At 34.6% G+C, this 17,787-nt stretch overlaps 4 protein-coding genes across 8 annotated transcripts in view; 2 read left to right on the top strand and 2 right to left on the bottom strand.

The window, feature by feature from the left end:
• Nucleotides 1-248: 248 nt before the first annotated feature.
• Nucleotides 249-6,135, bottom strand: LOC102604282 (AUGMIN subunit 4). The gene is made up of 13 exons (XM_006365893.2): nucleotides 5,906-6,135; nucleotides 5,773-5,820; nucleotides 5,550-5,675; nucleotides 4,873-5,223; nucleotides 4,540-4,639; nucleotides 4,007-4,052; nucleotides 3,102-3,195; nucleotides 2,893-2,964; nucleotides 2,653-2,711; nucleotides 1,531-1,599; nucleotides 1,401-1,452; nucleotides 618-695; nucleotides 249-521 (listed from the first exon to the last, which is right to left on the bottom strand). The coding sequence occupies exons 1-13, from the start codon at nucleotides 6,032-6,034 to the stop codon at nucleotides 444-446; spliced, it is 1,302 nt and encodes a 433-aa protein (XP_006365955.1). The 5' UTR covers nucleotides 6,035-6,135; the 3' UTR covers nucleotides 249-443.
• A 1,024-nt stretch (nucleotides 6,136-7,159) lies between these two features.
• LOC102603946 (ATP synthase gamma chain, chloroplastic-like) lies at nucleotides 7,160-8,918 on the top strand. The gene has a single exon (XM_006365892.2). The coding sequence runs from the start codon at nucleotides 7,242-7,244 to the stop codon at nucleotides 8,328-8,330; it is 1,089 nt and encodes a 362-aa protein (XP_006365954.1). The 5' UTR covers nucleotides 7,160-7,241; the 3' UTR covers nucleotides 8,331-8,918.
• A 2,777-nt stretch (nucleotides 8,919-11,695) lies between these two features.
• LOC102605956 (probable beta-1,3-galactosyltransferase 2) lies at nucleotides 11,696-16,142 on the top strand. 5 transcript variants are annotated; one of them, XM_006365897.2, is made up of 11 exons: nucleotides 11,696-12,008; nucleotides 13,167-13,227; nucleotides 13,367-13,431; nucleotides 13,540-13,751; nucleotides 13,834-13,897; nucleotides 14,276-14,348; nucleotides 14,725-14,845; nucleotides 14,947-15,034; nucleotides 15,102-15,227; nucleotides 15,306-15,415; nucleotides 15,715-16,142. In XM_006365897.2, the coding sequence occupies exons 1-11, from the start codon at nucleotides 11,890-11,892 to the stop codon at nucleotides 15,861-15,863; spliced, it is 1,188 nt and encodes a 395-aa protein (XP_006365959.1). In that variant the 5' UTR covers nucleotides 11,696-11,889; the 3' UTR covers nucleotides 15,864-16,142. The 5 variants fall into 5 exon arrangements, with proteins under 5 accessions (XP_006365959.1, XP_015160153.1, XP_015160154.1 ...); XM_015304667.1 differs by having other exon boundaries at nucleotides 13,364-13,431; XM_015304668.1 differs by lacking the exon at nucleotides 11,696-12,008 and having other exon boundaries at nucleotides 13,367-13,426.
• Nucleotides 16,143-16,491: 349 nt separating this feature from the next.
• The window catches only part of LOC102603610 (CASP-like protein 2D1), a 4,027-nt gene continuing 2,731 nt past the window's right edge, over nucleotides 16,492-17,787 (bottom strand). The window contains exons 2-3 of the mRNA XM_006365891.2: nucleotides 17,633-17,744; nucleotides 16,492-16,828 (exon numbers count right to left, since the gene is read on the bottom strand). Coding sequence (XP_006365953.1) covers nucleotides 16,568-16,828; nucleotides 17,633-17,744 — 373 coding nt within the window. The 3' untranslated portion in view covers nucleotides 16,492-16,567. The remainder of the gene's footprint in view (nucleotides 16,829-17,632; nucleotides 17,745-17,787) is intronic.

Here is a 17,787-nt window from a genome sequence, read left to right as displayed (position 1 = left end):
TCAAAGAAGAAACTTTACCTCAAAGTCAATTTTGAAAATTTATTAAATTTGTAACTCAACCTTTGAGTGGTAACAATCTCTCTTTTTTTCACTGCTTGGATTTTACATATCAATGAGAAAACTATAGCAAAGAAATTAAGTAAATAAAAGAACATTAAATTCGTATCAAATAGTTCTTTTCTTATGCAAAGTTCACACTTTAGGAATGAAACTATAAGTCCGGAGAACTATTGAGAGTAGTCAGCCCAAAAGATTGCAATAAGGAAAACACTTTCCTTCATTCTTAGGTTCTTTACAATGGCTGCAAATCGAGCTTTTTAACGTCGATATTCAAGTTTTAATAAATGTAAATATGAGATGAACAGTTTTATATATATTCCTATAAAACAGAAAACAGTATGGATATTACATGAACCTTTGTGAAGAATATGAAGAGAGATGGCTTAGGTGCTGGAGTGAGCAGGCAAAGGATTCAAGTCCATTTCAACTTGGTTAATGGTCCACTGCATGCTCTCCAATTTCTGCTTGGATATGAGTCAAAGTTAGCTTTTGTCTCCAAAAAAACTAAAGTAGTAAACTACAATAATTTAACAAAACTCCCATGAACTTTACTTTACCTTCACAATGTCATGGTACTGCCTAGCAATTTCGTCAAAATGAGGATCAACGCCTTGATACTCACGAAGGCGGGAAGCCTAACATATTTCATAGTTAGGATCAAAAGCCATGCCCAACAACGTCAGACTAATTAATAAACTAGTTTGAAGGCAAAGGTATCAACACCAAACCAGACAAATAGAGACCTATACTGATGGCATTTCTCAAGTATTTAGCTACTTTTATCAAACGGAATAGTGAGGACAAGCAAAAATATGCATGAAAGAGATCCTATTTTAGTGAAGTCCAATTTAATTGTCTTCAATTTCCCAAGAGAAGAGATTACCCACCAATAATTTACATGGAAAATGGTAACTGCCAATGAGCAATCTGAATTGAGGAATTTTTGTGAAGATCAATACATGATATCAGGCAATCTTCCAACTGAATCTAACAGATTTATTTTTTAACAACCAACAAATCTCGTGCTAGTGCCTAGTTGGCACATGGTTCAAAGCTCAATGGATAATGGGCCCATCCCTCTACCCTTCTCCACTTAAATACCAGATACTTATCTAGCAAGGTTCAAACTTGTGACATGTGCCTAATCCACTTGTCCTCTTACCATTAAACGGCTAAATAGTGTTATATAATCTTTGACTGATCAAGATTCCTTGATTCTCCCAAATGAGGTGTCAGAGTCCAAGGAACAAGTGTAAGCAAATCATGGAAATGTAGTAAATATGAAGATAATCCATCAAATCAAAAACAAAAAATAGATGGACTAGTATAAGAAAGTGTACCGCTTTCTCATATGCAAGTGATGCTTCTTCTGTTGCTTCAATCAAATACTTCCTGTGATGATGATAAACTGAGTATACGTTCTTCGACATCGGAAACACAATAAGGATTTCTTAAGTCATGTTTCTTTACCTTATTTTGTGGAGGGCGGGAATAGTTTCCGGGGTATAAGTATCAAGTAGGAGAACATGTTCCAGAACTCTGGTAAAGAAAAGGATGTGTCAGGAGCTGTTAAACTTGATTACCGTGACATTAGTATTTCAAAGGCACTAGTATAGAAGCAAAATATTAGACATTGTGTTCTTTATTTAACAGAATAACAGGATGTAAAAGTGCTATTACAGTTGATTATAAAACTGGAGATGCTAATTAATTTCTAGGGTTTTCACATTAAAAAGAGACTACTCTCATTGAACTTAACATTACTAAGTGAAATTTTTCAAGAAATTTCAACCTAATTTTGTGAAGTGCTTTTTGAGGCATAAGTCTGAAATAGGAGAGTACGTTCCAGAAATTTGGCGAACAATAGAAAATCATGGAAGCTGTTACACTTGATGACCATAACCATAGTATTTTTATTTTTTTTGAGAATAAGACCATAATATTAGTATTTCCAAGACATAAGTCTCAAAGCAAGAGATCCTGTTCTTTAGTGAGAGAATAACAGAATATAAGATCTATTGAAGTTGATGGTGACCCTATTATGCTGAACAAATTTCTATGGCTTGCACATGAAAGAGAGAGAATATACTCTCATTAAAAGCAATACACTACTATGTCAGATTTCTCTAGAAATCATATCCTTCTGTACGAAAAGAAGAAAACCAATAGAACACACTAGTTCAAAAAGATCATGACATATAAATAGTAACTATACTTCCTTGGACCCCTACATGAGAAAATTCAAACCCTCCAAGGGATGATAAACAAGGTTAAAATAACACAAACTGCAACCAGGACTTCAGCCACTGAAGTGCAAGATCACTACCTTCTTAGTAGGAATTAGGCAATTGACAAGGTCATCATAATAAGGCGAGGAAGCAGTAGTTTAACTGAGCTTTGCAACCCAATCCCAACCCCACAATAATCTAAGAAAAGGGAACCCTTCTGAAAAATCAATAGCCATACAATGTTCACACAAATGAATAGAAGAAGTTATTCGACTTTCCAAATCCTCTCTGAGCCCAAAAAATAAAAAAAACACAAGGCACCAGTTAGTACAACAAACCAGAACAAGAATCATGAATGTCATACCTTAATTTTGCCCTCATGGTCTCACATCTTTTGCACAGCCACGTCTTTTGTAGTTCATCCTATTAATGGATCCACAAATTATAGAAAGAATAAACATCTATCCGAAAGAGCAAAAGACCATCAGCAGTGTCAACTGTATCCAAAACTAGTGAAGTGTCTACCATTGTTAATTAGAGAAATCAGAGGAATGAGAATGCCTTAATTTGAACAAAAGCAACAATAGCAGAATGGTAAACTTACATATTTATGTTGATGGTCCAACTTTATATCTTTGACAAGCTTAATAAGAACACCAAGGATCTGCTCCAAGACCTTAGATAGGCAACATATAAAGTCAAATATTTTCTCAAGTAACATGAATCTTAACCAAATCTGTGGAAGTACCTTAGAATGGAAAGGCCGAAAAGAAGAAATAGGTAGACAAAAATAATGCAGAACAGAGTTCTTACATTATAGTATTCGGCAAATTTTCTGTTAGATGAATATAGGTCATCACGCCATGCTTCTTCTTCTCTCTCAATCTCCTCAGTGATCAACTTCACCCTGTTACATCATGGATTAGAAGCTCCGCTGCCTAGATGTAAAAAGCTATCAAGAATATTATTATTGTCCCCATTTTAATTTGTTTGCCGTACTTTCCTTTTTAGTCTGTCTCAAAAAGAATGTTTCTCTCTATATTTAGCAACTCTTTATACCCAACATCCTACATGACATATCTAAGACCACAAGATTCAAAAGGCATTTTGGTTTATTACACATCTTTGATTTAAAACCACAAGATTCAAAACTCTTCTTTATTTTCTTTAACTTCGTACCGAGTGAAACTAAGACAAACAAATTGAAATGGAGGGAGTATATGATTAATCTCACTTTATCATTTTATGTTAAATGGTGTTCAGGCCACAACTTGCAGATACACCAACTAGGCGACTACTCCACTAGCATTGCTTATTTGTTACCTACTATGCAGGTACAGGTTAACACTTCCCACCAAAACATAAATTGATGGGAAGGAGTTCACCTATACCCACCTCTGCTAGATTCAACCTTGGTTCCTATGGTTGTTACTCCAACTCTTCAACTGCTAGATCACCTCCTGGGGGTGGGGGGCTGTAATACATGGTTATTGAATATTGAACAACATGACAAGTCAATCCATTCTTCAGAATATAAATTTTCTTTTTTGCCAAATGATTTATTCTTAACGTAAATCCAATGTAGAGTCTATTCTTTCATGGAACTAGGAGGAATATTCTTTTGAAATTAACAAGCTAAAAAAACATGCACAGCCTGTTTTATAAATGATTCACATAAATCATACAATTTAGAAACATAAGTTCAGAGAGAGTGAGACCTCTCTGGAAGTCTGGCAGCTGAATTTTGACTGGCAGCAGATATATCTGTAGAATCAAGGTAAGGTTATATACTTATATTCTTACATAAATCTTGATATGAGAACAACAACTTCTAAAAGTTCTGTTATTTAAATAGTAAGAGAACTACTCAACCAGCCTCTGAAGAATACACTGACATGAGTAAATCTAGAAAAAAAATTATAACCAAGAAATCCCTGAGGAGCAATGGGGCACAGTTTTGTATAAATGGATAACAAGTAAATCTAGAACTTATGCACCTCAGCAGTAAATTTTTCCTATTTGCACCACAATTTGAAACATTACAATGCAATTGACTACATATTATATCCATTCAAACAATAATATGTATATAGGGGCTCATTATAAAACTGACATAGATGTCCAGATCTTATTTATAAATGCTGGTTTTGTTTAAGAGGAAAACAAGCAGAAATTCGGCAACCAACGAACATATTGAAAGGCCAAGGACCAAGGGAAGATAAAGAAAGAGAAATTAGCAACTTAAACTTACCAATGTCATCAATAGCAACTGCATCAGCTAACTTATCACATTTAGCATCTAACCGGCCACCAATCTCCCGTGAAAGCAATCTCTGGTATTCTGCCACGTCCTACAATAGCAGACATATAAGCATCTATGGACTTGTAGAACTAACACTTAATAACCAGATGAATAGTGATTCCACATTTGTAGGTAACAAGCAATCGACGCATCAATAAATGTATACAAATAAAACAGCCATGAAGACAACTACAACACTTTCGTTGAAGATTAATAGGAAAACAGAAAAGATTTCCCCACAAGACCATGAGGTTATCTACGTCAATCAATTAGGTATTATACCACTGATGACATCTGATGTAGTTGAGTTTGCCATAAATATGCAGGTGTTATTCCAAGGAACCGATTGGAAACACCACCAACATCTGGTTCTGTTGCATCAGTTGTACTAGTAGTAGAAGCACTGCTCGCTGCAGGAACAGCTCCAATTGCAGATGTGTTGGTTTGATAAGCTGAGTTTGAGCTCGAGCTTAATGTAATGCTGGTGCTTGTGCTATCAAAAGAACTTCTTGACATTATACTCCATTTTTCAATTTCCTCCTCGTGAATCTCACCGTCTTTGGAGATAAGAGGAAGCCTCAATCTCTGTGCTGCTTCTGCAACAACCATCCTATGCTCAAGAGCCTCATAAACCTGAAGTCATTCCAGAATCAAAATCACCCAGAGAACTTCAACTATTTGAACATTGAACCCAAAAAAAAAAAAGAAACTTGTCCCGAAAACATGTACAATGCATAACACCTTAAACTTATCACTCATTCTCATCTATTGTTTATCAGTACACACTCTATACGGGTGTGCATAAGCATTCACTACACGGTACGTGCAATCTTTTAGTAAGGTATCGGGCACGAAATACCTATACCCAAGTCAGGCCTGTAATGTCAGTGAACTAAAAGAGAATCCTTTTACCCAAACAGCATCCATAAAATCGAATAAACTGGGGAAAAAAATGGAACCTGAGGAGGATTTTTCAAGCCCAATTGAGAGTATAAACCCTGGACATCTCTCATACCACCAAGATTAGCCACAGAAATGGCCTGCTGGTAATCCTCTACCATCGCAGTTGCTTCAATGTATATTGCCTATAATGTTCATCCAAACAAAGGATAAATGCAACAATTAGACTTGAAAAATCAGGAAAAAAAAAAGAAAATGTTAACCCAAAAATAGAAACCCTACTAAGGATTCCAAGTATCGTTGTCTCTCCTTTGACATATCTTCTCTCGCCTGCATTGCCAAAAAAAAAAAAACATTTTCCAGTGTATGCTTACATTTACAATCAAACGGTAAGCATTATAGAGAGAGAGAGTACAAGTTGGAGATCGTAGTGAGCGGATTTGGAGATGAGAGATCCATCATGGGCTAAACAATGGCGGTCTAACTGATCGATCAGCTGTGTGACGTCCGCCGGCAAGTTTTGCGAACCCAATCCTCTACCCATTCCGATGACTTCTCCGGCAATTCAATTCAAATTCAAATTCACTTCACTTTTGTCTTCACACTAAGTTTTTTTGGACTAAAATTGGATTTTGATTCTTCAAATAGTATTTGAGTATTTTTAATTTTTTTTACTTTGTTAAAGTAAAGTATTTTAATAAAATTTCTAACATAACAAAATTAAAAATTAATGGTAGGGATAATTTTTCTAATGGTACAATTTTGATTGATGTACGTATATTTATTTCTTTCTTGTCTTCTTCATTTTTTAGGATTAATAATGTATTACTAATAGATATTTATAAAGAAGACAATATTTTCAAATGTAATAGTCTGCTTCAATTATACTTTAAAAAGTTATTTAAAGTGTGAATTTAGTAAAAAATTTAATTTTTGATAGTACGAAAAGAGAATTGATACAAAAATTAAATGGAGTCAAAATGTAGTCGCCATCAGCAACTAACTCAACTGTCTCTCAAACTGTGCAAATAATTACTTATTATATGATTCACTAACTCCGTATAAAATGTGAAGATCTATAATTCATTAGGTAATTTGTCTAAATCAACACAAATCTTAAAAAAGCAGCATGTTACAAGTAAATGCAGCGTTTGGACTTAAAATGCAACAAGAATTGGCCTCAAAGAACCCCATTCTCTTGCCTCAAATATAGTAATTTTTCACAAAAGAAATTCGAGGTAAGAAATTCAATAAATCAACTTTGAAATGCAGCTACCAAATATCATAAATATAACTTATAAACATTTATCAAAAGGAGAATGAGTTTGTTCGTTGGATTTTATATTTTACAAGTTACATAGATGTCATATGGAATTAACTTCATTATTTTAGGGTAAATAATATAAATTCTACTGGTTTAGAAGCAAATTACTTCCCTTCGCACACAGAATTTTACATGTAACAATTTTCTTATTATTAAAAAAAAAAAATATAATACACACACTATCCTATAAATTGCCATGATTTCAACATGACAAAAAGTTAAAAATTAAGTCATACGTGCATAAGTGTGTATATATACACATTTAATCCGATGTATACTTATAAATGATAGTTTAATACTTTTAGAATTATTTATGGATAGTTTAGATATAAACTAATATATTTTTTGAAACTAAACTCATTTAATTACAAATTATAGTAGGGTGGTGTTTTTCACCTTTCTTCCTCCCTTGCAAAATTAGCCATCAATGGCTTCTTCACTCTCTTTCACTTCTCATCTCGTCAACTTTCCCATTTCCGATCCTAAACTAGCCAACAGAAACCCCACTTTCCAATCCCTGAAACTCCCCCTTCCTTCAATTCACTGCGGTATTCGTGAACTACGACAAAGAATCGACACAATCAAGAACATCCAAAAAGTTACAGAAGCAATGAAACTAGTTGCAGCCGCCAAGATTCGTCGAGCCCAAGAAGCAGTCATCAGTACTCGACCCTTTGCTGAAACTCTTGCTGATATGTTGTACAACATCACCCAACAGCTTCAGTTTGAAGATGTAGATATACCCTTAACAGAAATAAGACCAGTAAAGAAAGTTGCCCTTGTTGTTATTGCAGGTGAAAGAGGTCTTTGTGGAGGTTTTAACAATGGGATTTTCAAGAAAGCAGAGGCCCGGATGGCGGAATTGACAAATCTTGGAATTGGGTATACTTTGGTAAGTGTTGGCAAGAAGAGTAATGCTTATTTTCGTCGTAAGAAAGGGGAATTTGTTGATAGATTTGTTGAAGGTGAGAGTTTTCCGACTGCTAAAGAGGCTCAGGTTATAGCTGATGATGTTTTTTCTTTGTTTATTAGTGAAGAGGTTGATAAAGTAGAGCTTTTGTATGCTAAATTTGTTTCGTTGATTAAATCTGATCCGGTGATTCATTCTTTGCTCCCATTAACATCGAAAGGAGAGGTTTTCGATGTGAATGGGAGAAGTGTTGATGTAGATGAAGATGAGTTTTTTAGGTTGACTACTAAGGGAGGGAAATTGACTGTGGTGAGGGATCATTTGAGGGTGAAAAGGGGGGAATTTTTGCCAAATTTAGAGTTTGAGCAAGATCCTGCCCAGATTCTTGATGCATTGATGCCTCTATATTTGAATAGTCAGATTTTGAGGGCACTTCAAGAGTCATTTGCAAGTGAGCTTGCAGCTAGGATGAATGCAATGAGTAGTGCAACGGATAATGCCGTTGAGTTGAGGAGGGACCTTTCTATTGCTTATAATCGGGAAAGGCAGGCGAAGATCACAGGTGAGATATTGGAAATTGTTGCTGGAGCAGATGCACTTACATAGCTGCGTCGATTCTGGTATTTGGATTCTCATTGTTTCGTAATTTGGATATCCTTTAATGTGTTCCATTGACTCCTTTTGAAAATTGTTGGAGGTTTATAATCAGAGAAGTTTCAACTTCAGGATTCTGTTGAATCACAAAATGAGATGAATTTCTTTTGTGATGCATCATGAAGCATCTTGTCTCCCTTTAACCGCCCTGAATGACTCGTTTCTCAATTGAGTGGTGTAGGTGTAGGCATGAATGTCAGAGAAGTTAGTGTAGGAGTTGCACAAGAGCAGTATACTTTACTGGCTGTAGACATAGATACTGAAATTTCTTTATGCAAGGACTTGATGATCAAGAGTTGTTGAGGAGATAGTTTCCGAAGAGTTTTTTTTCTAGTACCAGAGTTTAGCACATGATCTTGTGGATTCAGATATTCAGGATCAATAAAATTCCGCTTATATTGTTATCAGTGGAACGGTATCTCATTCCTTTTGAGTCTCGAGCACTTTAAGTTGATAATCTTACTTTCCATGATGTAACAGACCATGTTTCACACTGTTGTCTTATTCGTTATATTGAATCTGAGTCTCCTTTCGATTAAATCCCTTCCAGTCTGTCTTAAAGAAACCGCTCAGAAGGCCTACCTGTTTTTTTTCCAATCTGTCACTTTCTCGTCCCTCTCTCATGAAAATGGTCTCTCCTCTCCTCTCGCTGTCAGGTTTGGTTCTTGTTCCAGGTTGGGTCTCACTGTTGTATTATTGATTGTCCCATGGTTAGAATACGCTAGTAATATACGTACGTATTTGTTACCCTTCGGGGTGGCCCAGTGGTTTGGGCTTGGGACTTCCATGTTGGAGGTCTCAAGTTCGAAACCCCTTGCCAGCGAAAGCAAGGGGTTTGCCTTCTGGGTCGAGCTCGTCGCACCGGGCTTGCCTAGTGCGGGTTACCTCTCCTATGTGGTTTGCGAGCTATTGCATAGGAGCGGGGGTTTTACCCTGTGCGCACCCAAAGGGTAGCGGCTGCGGGTTTCCCTTGTCATCAAAAAAAATATACGTACGTATTTGTTAGTGAAAGTGAACTGAAGAACTATCCTTTCTTGCTCCTCCTTTGTAGTCCTTACTTGGACATCAGTTTTTTGAGGGCACTGCTAATGATGTCGATGCTAACATGGCTATGGCCATTGAGTTGATTTCTCATTTCCTCCGCGAGCAACAAACTATTTTATCTTTCCAAGTCATCTACAATTTAGTTGCAGTTATGTTCATGAGCTTTGTAAGTGTGTATATGAAATGAAAGGTAACAGAGAAGTATTAAGAGTCTACAAGAGAAGCATGGTGAACTAGCACTAGACAGACATGAAAAAATTAATTTGTTGCCTAGTGTTCAAGTTCTGAAGAAACATGATTCAGCTTATATTGAATCAGTCTCTTTTTGCTTATATTATTTCTTCGGAAAAAGTCTCTCTACCTCTGACGTAGGAGTAATGTTTGCATATATTCTATGCTCCTCAAACTTCACTTTGTGAGAATATATGTGCTGGATATGTTTTTGTTGTCATCTTTTCACTAGTTTCACAGTACGCGCTTTGACAGAAAATATATTACTCCTAAGCAAGGGTGGTCATACATAGGTCAGATTAATTCCGATTTTTGTTTATCAAATTATTTTTATTAGATTAATTACGCTAAGCATCTCTATAGTATGATTAAATTCCAAATACACTATCTATATAATAAAAATAAATACTTTTAAAAAAATGCTTACACCTCATATACTATGAAAATTCTGTATTCACCGCTTCTAGGAGGTATACTCACAAGATAATTAAAGAATTGGGATTTTTAAATTTTCAAAATGATTATAGAAAAATAAATAATAGTTGGGTCACGATTTAATTGTAAGAAATAAAAGAGGAAATAGGTGAAAATATCTCCCTTTACAAATTGGTTTTAAATAAGGGAAAAGGGTTTGAAAAATGCTTTAACTTTGGTCGAAATTGTTGTTACGATATCAAACTTTATGGAGGACCTTTTACCCCTGCACTATTTAATAGTATATTTTAACGGTATATATGTGTCCACGTGGACACATTATTATTTATAATGATGCAATATTTATGATGTCCACGTGAGCACATATATATCTTTAAAATACACTATTAAATAGTACACATGGTAAAAGGTTCTTTTCAAAGTTTGGTATTGTAACAACCATTTCGGTTAAAGTTCGGATATATTTCAGATAGTTTTCCCTTTAAATAAAGATCTCTAGTGAAAAATATAAGAAAGTAAAAATAAATTTTATCAAGAGCTACAAAATAATTTACCCCTACTCTACTTCAACAAGTATTATTGTTATAAATAAATTATTATAACTGAAAAAAAAATATTTTCCTTTTCCAGCCTAAAACAACTAACATCTACACTTTCCTTTAAGGAGTTAGGTACATTTGCCCAACCTAACACATCTCTTTCCCACTACAAAAGAAACCAATCATATTACTATCATATCTCTTATAAAAATAATATAAAAGATCTTAGTCATGTCATAATTCACATTAAAAAAATTTATATTAATATATTTATATATGTAGGAATAAAAATTTATGAATTATCATTTCTCATATCTTAATTTAGTAGATACATTCAACATCATAAATAAATTTTACATTTTGCACCCACTAATTTTTCTGATTTTTTTCCCTATCAAATGTCCAGTAGCTCATATTGAGCGCAAGAAAATTTGAAATTCATAAAAAATAAATTATAACGGAAATAAAATATTCCTTAACAAAGACAATTTTGTATTTAGTAACTTCAAATTCAAAATTTCTTATTAAGAATTAAAAAAAAACACTTATTTGAGGTGGTTATTTTGAGCTTAATTTAATCTCAAAATTTAATTTAAAATATAATTATTGTTTAAGTCATGTTAAAAAAAGCACATATCTCTTGAAGGATCAATATGAAACTCTTTACATTCTCTCATTTTTCAAGATTGAACATCTAATATGTGGACAATATAATATTAGAATTTAACATTAGAAATAAAAATTGAAATGAACATTTATTCAATATCACATAAGAAATAGATTTTTAGTTTAATTCAATCTGAAAAACTAGTTCAAGAAATGGGGAAAACCACTTTTAAGGATCATCGCGAAACTCTTCTCTACACACCCTCTACCTTCGACTTTTAGATTGAGCAAAAAGGTGAAAGCTCCTGGAGCCTGAAGTAAAATAAATAAATTAATAAAATAAAATAAAATGAAAAAAAAGAAGAAAAAAGTGGGTATATAGTGGTTATATTATATGTGGAGGGTCTTGTATAGTTGTATTCTATTCCATAAAATTCCACAAACTGCCAATACCTTCTTTTCTTCTGCTATTTCTCAGTTCACAAAACACAAGAAAGAGACACACACTTCAAAAATCCATAAAAAAACTTTCATAGTCAGAGATTTCTATAGTCTCTGCTGACATTTATTTTGTTTTGAGAGAGAAAGAAAATCTTTTGAAATAATGACTTGACTTGAGAGTCTAACTGAATTTTGCTAATTAAATTAGTTAAGTAATGAAGAATAATACAATGAGTTGGAAAAGCAAAAGAGGTTTAAAAAGTGTTACTTCTCCAAATTTGACAATTTTGCTCTGTATTGGTTGCTTCTGTGCTGGAATGTTCTTCACTCACAGGTTCTTTATTTCTTTTCATTTTTGTGTTTTAGAAAATTTATGTTTTTTATTGGATTATGAAGTTTTTATATTATTATTACTATTGAAGTATTTGTATTCCTATTTTGAATCTTCTTGTATGGTTAGTAATGGATCTGTAGAATTTGGCTATAAAATTTGTAGTTCCCTTCTTGAACATGAATACGAAAAAGGGAATTCATTGATCAAGAAGTCCAATTAGAGAATGTGTTCTTTAAGGCATAATACATAAACAAATATTCATCTTTGCCTTAGCTGATAAGTAAGTACTCCAACTTTGAGAGTGCACATCTAGACAACTCGATCAATTTTGTCTCAACTGACAACTATATCTAGTGGACACTTGACGCTGACGTGACACATAAATTTTGGAGGTATCTAGATGATCATTTTGTAATTAGGGTGTTCAATTTACATAGTGAGTTGAGGTGTCTAGATGTGCATACTCAAAGTATGAGACTTGGAGTGATTACTTGCTAACTGAGACCAAAGTTTGAGTGTTTGTTTGTGTATTATGCCGTTCTTTATGACATCCATCGTCAATTCCTGCACCGCTCAATGAAGCTGATTGTGTGGTAGTGAGACTGATTAGAACCTGAAGTTGCTAATATCTGCTTACATCACATTGCTTGCAAAACTTTTGTTTTTCGTTGTTGGTCTTGTTGCCAGTGCATTAGAGTTAAGCTTGTTTCTTAATGGAAATTTCTCTTTGGAGGTTTGATTTGTTGGAGGTGAATGCTTTACAAGTGTAAGAAAGTTTACTGATATCGGTGTTCAAATGCACCACAGATGTCACTGTCGGTAGCGTAGATTTCTGGTTATCCGAAAAGATTTGAGGACTTGAAGGGTCAGGTTTGTTAGAGTGACTTGTAATACAATCCGAATTCTCAGAGAAAGCAACATCCATCCGCATTCATTTTAACAAAAAAGACTGCAAGGGGAAACCATTTAACAAAATATTTATAAAGTTAATTTGCGTGTACACAGTGCTGTCTGTAGTACCGTTGACTCTATCTATTCATGAAATGTTCTTTAGAACAGTTCTTTCTAGTAGCTTCCTCCTTTGCAACTTTCTCCGATTTATTCAATATGCTGTGAGTATGTCTGTCTTCACTGTTAACTGTGTTATTATTGGTGTAGAGTGTGGACAGTACCTGAAGCTAAAGGCATATCAAGGACAACACATATTGATGATCAAAAGGTAAGGTTAGTCTGTGAAGATGGAGACATTATGCCTTTTAAGTATTATATGCAAGAAAAGTGGACAGCAGTGTAATCTAGGTACTCTGGTATTCAAGTTTGTCGGGCGTTAATGGCTTTGTTCTTGTTGTTGTTAGCAGAAAGATGTAAGAAGTGAATCCAAGTATATTCCTGGGGATGCTTCAAGGACAAATCATGCTGTACAGTATGTCACTTATGCTTGTTATTCATAGATTTTGTGAGAATCATGCTTTGACATAAGTATTTAAAAAGTAAGAGCTGCGTATCACTTTTTTCTTTAACAAAAATGCAGAACCTTGGATACAACAATCTCAAATCTGGAGATGGAGTTAGCTGCAGCAAGGGCCTTGCAGGATTCTATAACGAGTAGCGCTCCAATAACTGAAGATCTGAATATCTCTGAATTAACCAAGAAGAGAAAATATCTCATGGTCATAGGAATAAACACTGCCTTTAGTAGCCGAAAGAGAAGAGACTCAGTTCGTGCTACCTGGATGCCTCAAGGTTCTTGAAACTTCATTAACGGTGTGTTCTGACTTATTTGTGTGCATCTATTACAACTGAACATTTCCTTGCGGTAAAGCAGGTGATAAGCTAAAGAAGCTTGAGGAGGAAAAGGGCATTGTGATGCGGTTTGTAATAGGACACAGGTATGTGATCATTGGACTAAGCCTGATGTCCATCAGGTGCTTTTACCAAACCTCGTGTTGTAGCTGGTAATGATTTGCCGGTATTGGGAAATAATCGTCATTTTCCATTCTTCTATTTGTCTCAATGTCAGGGAGAGGTTACGATGAACATATTTTTTTGAATTTACCACAGAAGTTCCTTCAAGAACGTTTCTCCATAAAAAAAAAAAAAAAGAGAGAGAAAGAAAGAAAATGAATGCGTTGATGATTAAACGATGAAGTTCATAATTTCTTGAATAGTTCAGAACTCCATAATTATCAAAGATGTTAACTATATTTGTATGTTTCTCCTACCTATTGTCATTTATATTATTACTCATTTAATTATCCTTTCACCAGTGCAACATCAGGTGGCATTCTTGATAGAGCCATTGAAGCAGAAGAGAAACAACATGGAGATTTCTTGAGGCTGGTAATGTCAATTGCTTGATCATCAGTGTTTATTTGTGCTTAGGTTATCGCCTTATTTTGTTGTTGTTACTGTTCTTTCTTTTGTATGGTACTGTTTTCCATTTCACCTTTTTTTGTTGTTTTACTGCTTTCGTTTCTGTTTTCCCTTATACAAACTGTTTTGAAATGTTATTTTTTTTCTTTCTTTTTGTAAGCCAAGGGTCTATCGGAAACCTCTCTATCTCTACGAGGTAGGGGTAAGGTGTGTGTACACTCTACCCTCCCCAGACCCCATTTATGGGATTACACTGGGTATGTTGTTGTTGTTGGTAATGTCAGTGAAAAGGGGAGACAGTTTGTTGTTCCTCAAAAGTTGATTTACAATTGAATTTCATTAGGAGCATGTTGAGGGATACCTTGAATTATCGGCCAAGACAAAGAGCTATTTTACTACTGCTATTTCTCTCTGGGATGCAGATTTCTATGTCAAAGTTGATGATGATGTGCATGTAAATATAGGTAAATGCAGCCTTTATTAATGGTTCTAAATACCCTACTTCTATTGCTACAAGTCAACCGTCTTTTCTCGTACTATTAACCTGCATGTATGCATACTACAGGAACACTTGCAGCAACTCTAGCTACTCATCGTTCAAAGCCAAGGGTATATATTGGTTGCATGAAATCTGGTCCTGTCCTTGCGCAGAAGTAAGCAGAGAGTTCACCATAACTTTGTGCTCAAGGAATTTCCTATATTTATTCCATTTACTTGTAGGGGAGTGAGATATCATGAACCTGAGCATTGGAAATTTGGTGAGGATGGAAACAAGTATTTTCGACATGCAACAGGCCAGCTATATGCCATCTCAAAAGATTTAGCCACTTATATATCTATAAACCGGTAAGCATCTGTATTCTTATGGACTTGGATTGTTTGTTAATCAAATATCATTTGCTGATCTCAAAGTATATTTCCTAGGCATATTCTACATAAGTATGCTAACGAAGATGTCACGTTGGGATCATGGTTCATTGGATTGGATGTAGAACATATAGATGACCGCAAAATGTGTTGTGGAACTCCACCAGGTAACAACTTCCAGCTCCCGATTTCACATATTCAGTCAGCGTTAAGATTCATGAAAGCTATGACTTCTTAATCTGCATCGATCGAGCATTGGTAAATGTCAACTTCAGTGTCATATCTGGTTTTATCTGTTATTATCTCTTAGATCAGTAAGAAAGGGAGAGTCAGTACGTTGATGAATCATTCATGATCTATCAAGCTTATCACATATGTTTTGAGAAATCACATTTATATCTGACCTTATTTGGTCTGAACGACTCTTGTGAAGTTTGTCTACTCTATTTATACTATGTTTGAACAGATTGCGAGTGGAAAGCTCAAACCGGCAACATCTGTGTTGCTTCCTTTGACTGGAGCTGCAGTGGTATTTGCAAGTCTGTAGATAGGATTAAGGAGGTTCATCGACGTTGTGGGGAAGGCGAGAATGCTTTGTGGAGCACTGTCTTCTGATAATTCAGCATTTCTCCAATCTCAGGGGTTTGATAGTAGATCCTAAGGACTCTACAAAATGATCAATTTCTCCAAGAATTTAGTTTGATCAGCTTGTAAAATATGAACTGTATATTATCATGATCAATATGTGAAATCAAGTGTAAACAAACCATTCTTTTTAGATGCTTAGGAATAACATATGTTAGTTTAATTTGTAAGGGGAAATGAAACTAATAAGTGTATACTTCAGCAAGCCTTTTGCTGTTTCCATGTAGTACCATATCTTCCATTCATGTTCGATGACTTTCTAGTTCTAAATACCTTGGTCCACATCATTTATGGTTGAGACTAGGATGGTATCTAATTGTCTTCAAGTCCCTAATTTTCATTCTTGATTAACGTAAACATCTTTAGCAAATGCTTTCGTAGTTGTTCGTCTTTATCGCACTATCTTTGATATTGTTATTGTTTCCGTAAATTAGTGCTATGTTTTCTTCACTGTCATTTTTTCTTGTGCTGAGGATGCTTCAGAAACAATCTCTCCACCGTCACAAGGTAGAAGTAAGGTGTACGTACATTCTACCTTTTTCAGACTCCACTTACGAGATTTTACTGAGTAGGTTATAGTTGTACTATAGACAAACAATTTTATTCAAAAAAACTCTATATTAACACAAGTGAAGTGACAATCCATGTATGTGAATTTTGGTAACTAAAATCAATTAGTGCATTTCCTTTTCTTCTTCATTGTCTTTACTAGGAGGCTGAAATCTGCTGAAGACTCTGTAAGCTGAAATCACAGCTAAAGCAAGAAAACAACAAAGGGTGATGGCATGAAGAACCAAAACCAGCTTCAATCTACTGCAGAATTTTCCAAAAGAAGTGCAAGCTTCACTCCATGACACCATTTGGTCACCATTGTAGGCTAAGTAAAGAATTTCCCATATTGCAGCCAATGATGTAACCATTAAGTATGCTACAAGCTGTGTCAAGAAAACAAAAGTTAGCTCACATGGAAGAAAATAGTAATAATGTTACTTCTGTCTCAATTTATGTGATGTATTTTAACTGAATACAAAATTTAAGAGAAAATGAACTTGTGATTTAAAACAAATCATAGGTATTTGAGTAAATAGGTTGAAGAAAACCCTAAACTATTAGGGATTTATGATTTTCATATTTAAACTATTGAATCTTCAGAGAACATCATGAGCTACCATGAAGTTATATTAAAAGTATAATACATAAACGTATCTTTTAACTTTGCCTCATGTAGCATCTATGTTCTCCAATTTTGTGTGTGAACAAGTAGACATTTAAAATTGTTTATAGAGTTGAACAAGCAAACACACGCATCTTACTTGGCATCCTACATGGCAATTCGCACCCTACGCAACATCCTACGTGGTGTCCTATGTGTATTATACCACGTGGAGCACATATGTTTACTTATTCAATTTTATACAAATTTAAATGTCTTCTTGTGCATATTCAAACACAAATATCAACTAAAATTAAATTAAAGGGTAACTTATATATTATGCCTATATTAAAATACCACCTAAGATTATGATAGGGAGTTCCAGGTGTAGGGTGGAAAAAAGTAGAGTGAGTGGTTAAAACCCCTAAAATTACCACTATTTTATGAGTTTCATACTTATACTATTGAATAATTACCCAACCCTCCTAAACTACTGTGAACTCATTCTGCTAGATGAAGCAAGAGTAAAAAGAAACACTTGCTAATAATCCAAAATGAAAAAGATTGGAAGTGAGAATTTAACTACCTGGTCAGAAACAAAGAAAAACCATGCTTTAGTGACTAAACCCTTGACCCACAAAGCAATAGCAGTAAACAGAGCATATCCACCTGATGCAGCACTAATGCCCACCATGTACCTGTTCAAATCGACAAAAAATTATATATATATATATATATATA

This window comes from Solanum tuberosum, unplaced genomic scaffold (genome assembly GCF_000226075.1).
Source record: "Solanum tuberosum cultivar DM 1-3 516 R44 unplaced genomic scaffold, SolTub_3.0 scf00589, whole genome shotgun sequence".
Lineage (NCBI taxonomy): Eukaryota > Viridiplantae > Streptophyta > Magnoliopsida > Solanales > Solanaceae > Solanum > Solanum tuberosum.
This window is presented reverse-complemented; position numbering and strand designations above follow the sequence as displayed.

Coding starts and splice junctions, on each gene's coding strand:
- LOC102604282 (XM_006365893.2), bottom strand. CDS start 6,034: ATGGGTAGAGGATTGGGTTCGCAAAACTTGCCGGCGGACGTCACACAG. Junction 5,821..5,905: donor CTCACTACGATCTCCAACTT/GTACTCTCTCTC, acceptor TTGGCAATGCAG/GCGAGAGAAGATATGTCAAA. Junction 4,640..4,872: donor TACATCAGATGTCATCAGTG/GTATAATACCTA, acceptor CTGCTATTGTAG/GACGTGGCAGAATACCAGAG.
- LOC102605956 (XM_015304667.1), top strand. CDS start 11,890: ATGAAGAATAATACAATGAGTTGGAAAAGCAAAAGAGGTTTAAAAAGT. Junction 14,846..14,946: donor TGATGTGCATGTAAATATAG/GTAAATGCAGCC, acceptor TGCATACTACAG/GAACACTTGCAGCAACTCTA. Junction 15,228..15,305: donor ACTTATATATCTATAAACCG/GTAAGCATCTGT, acceptor TATATTTCCTAG/GCATATTCTACATAAGTATG.
- LOC102603946 (XM_006365892.2), top strand. CDS start 7,242: ATGGCTTCTTCACTCTCTTTCACTTCTCATCTCGTCAACTTTCCCATT.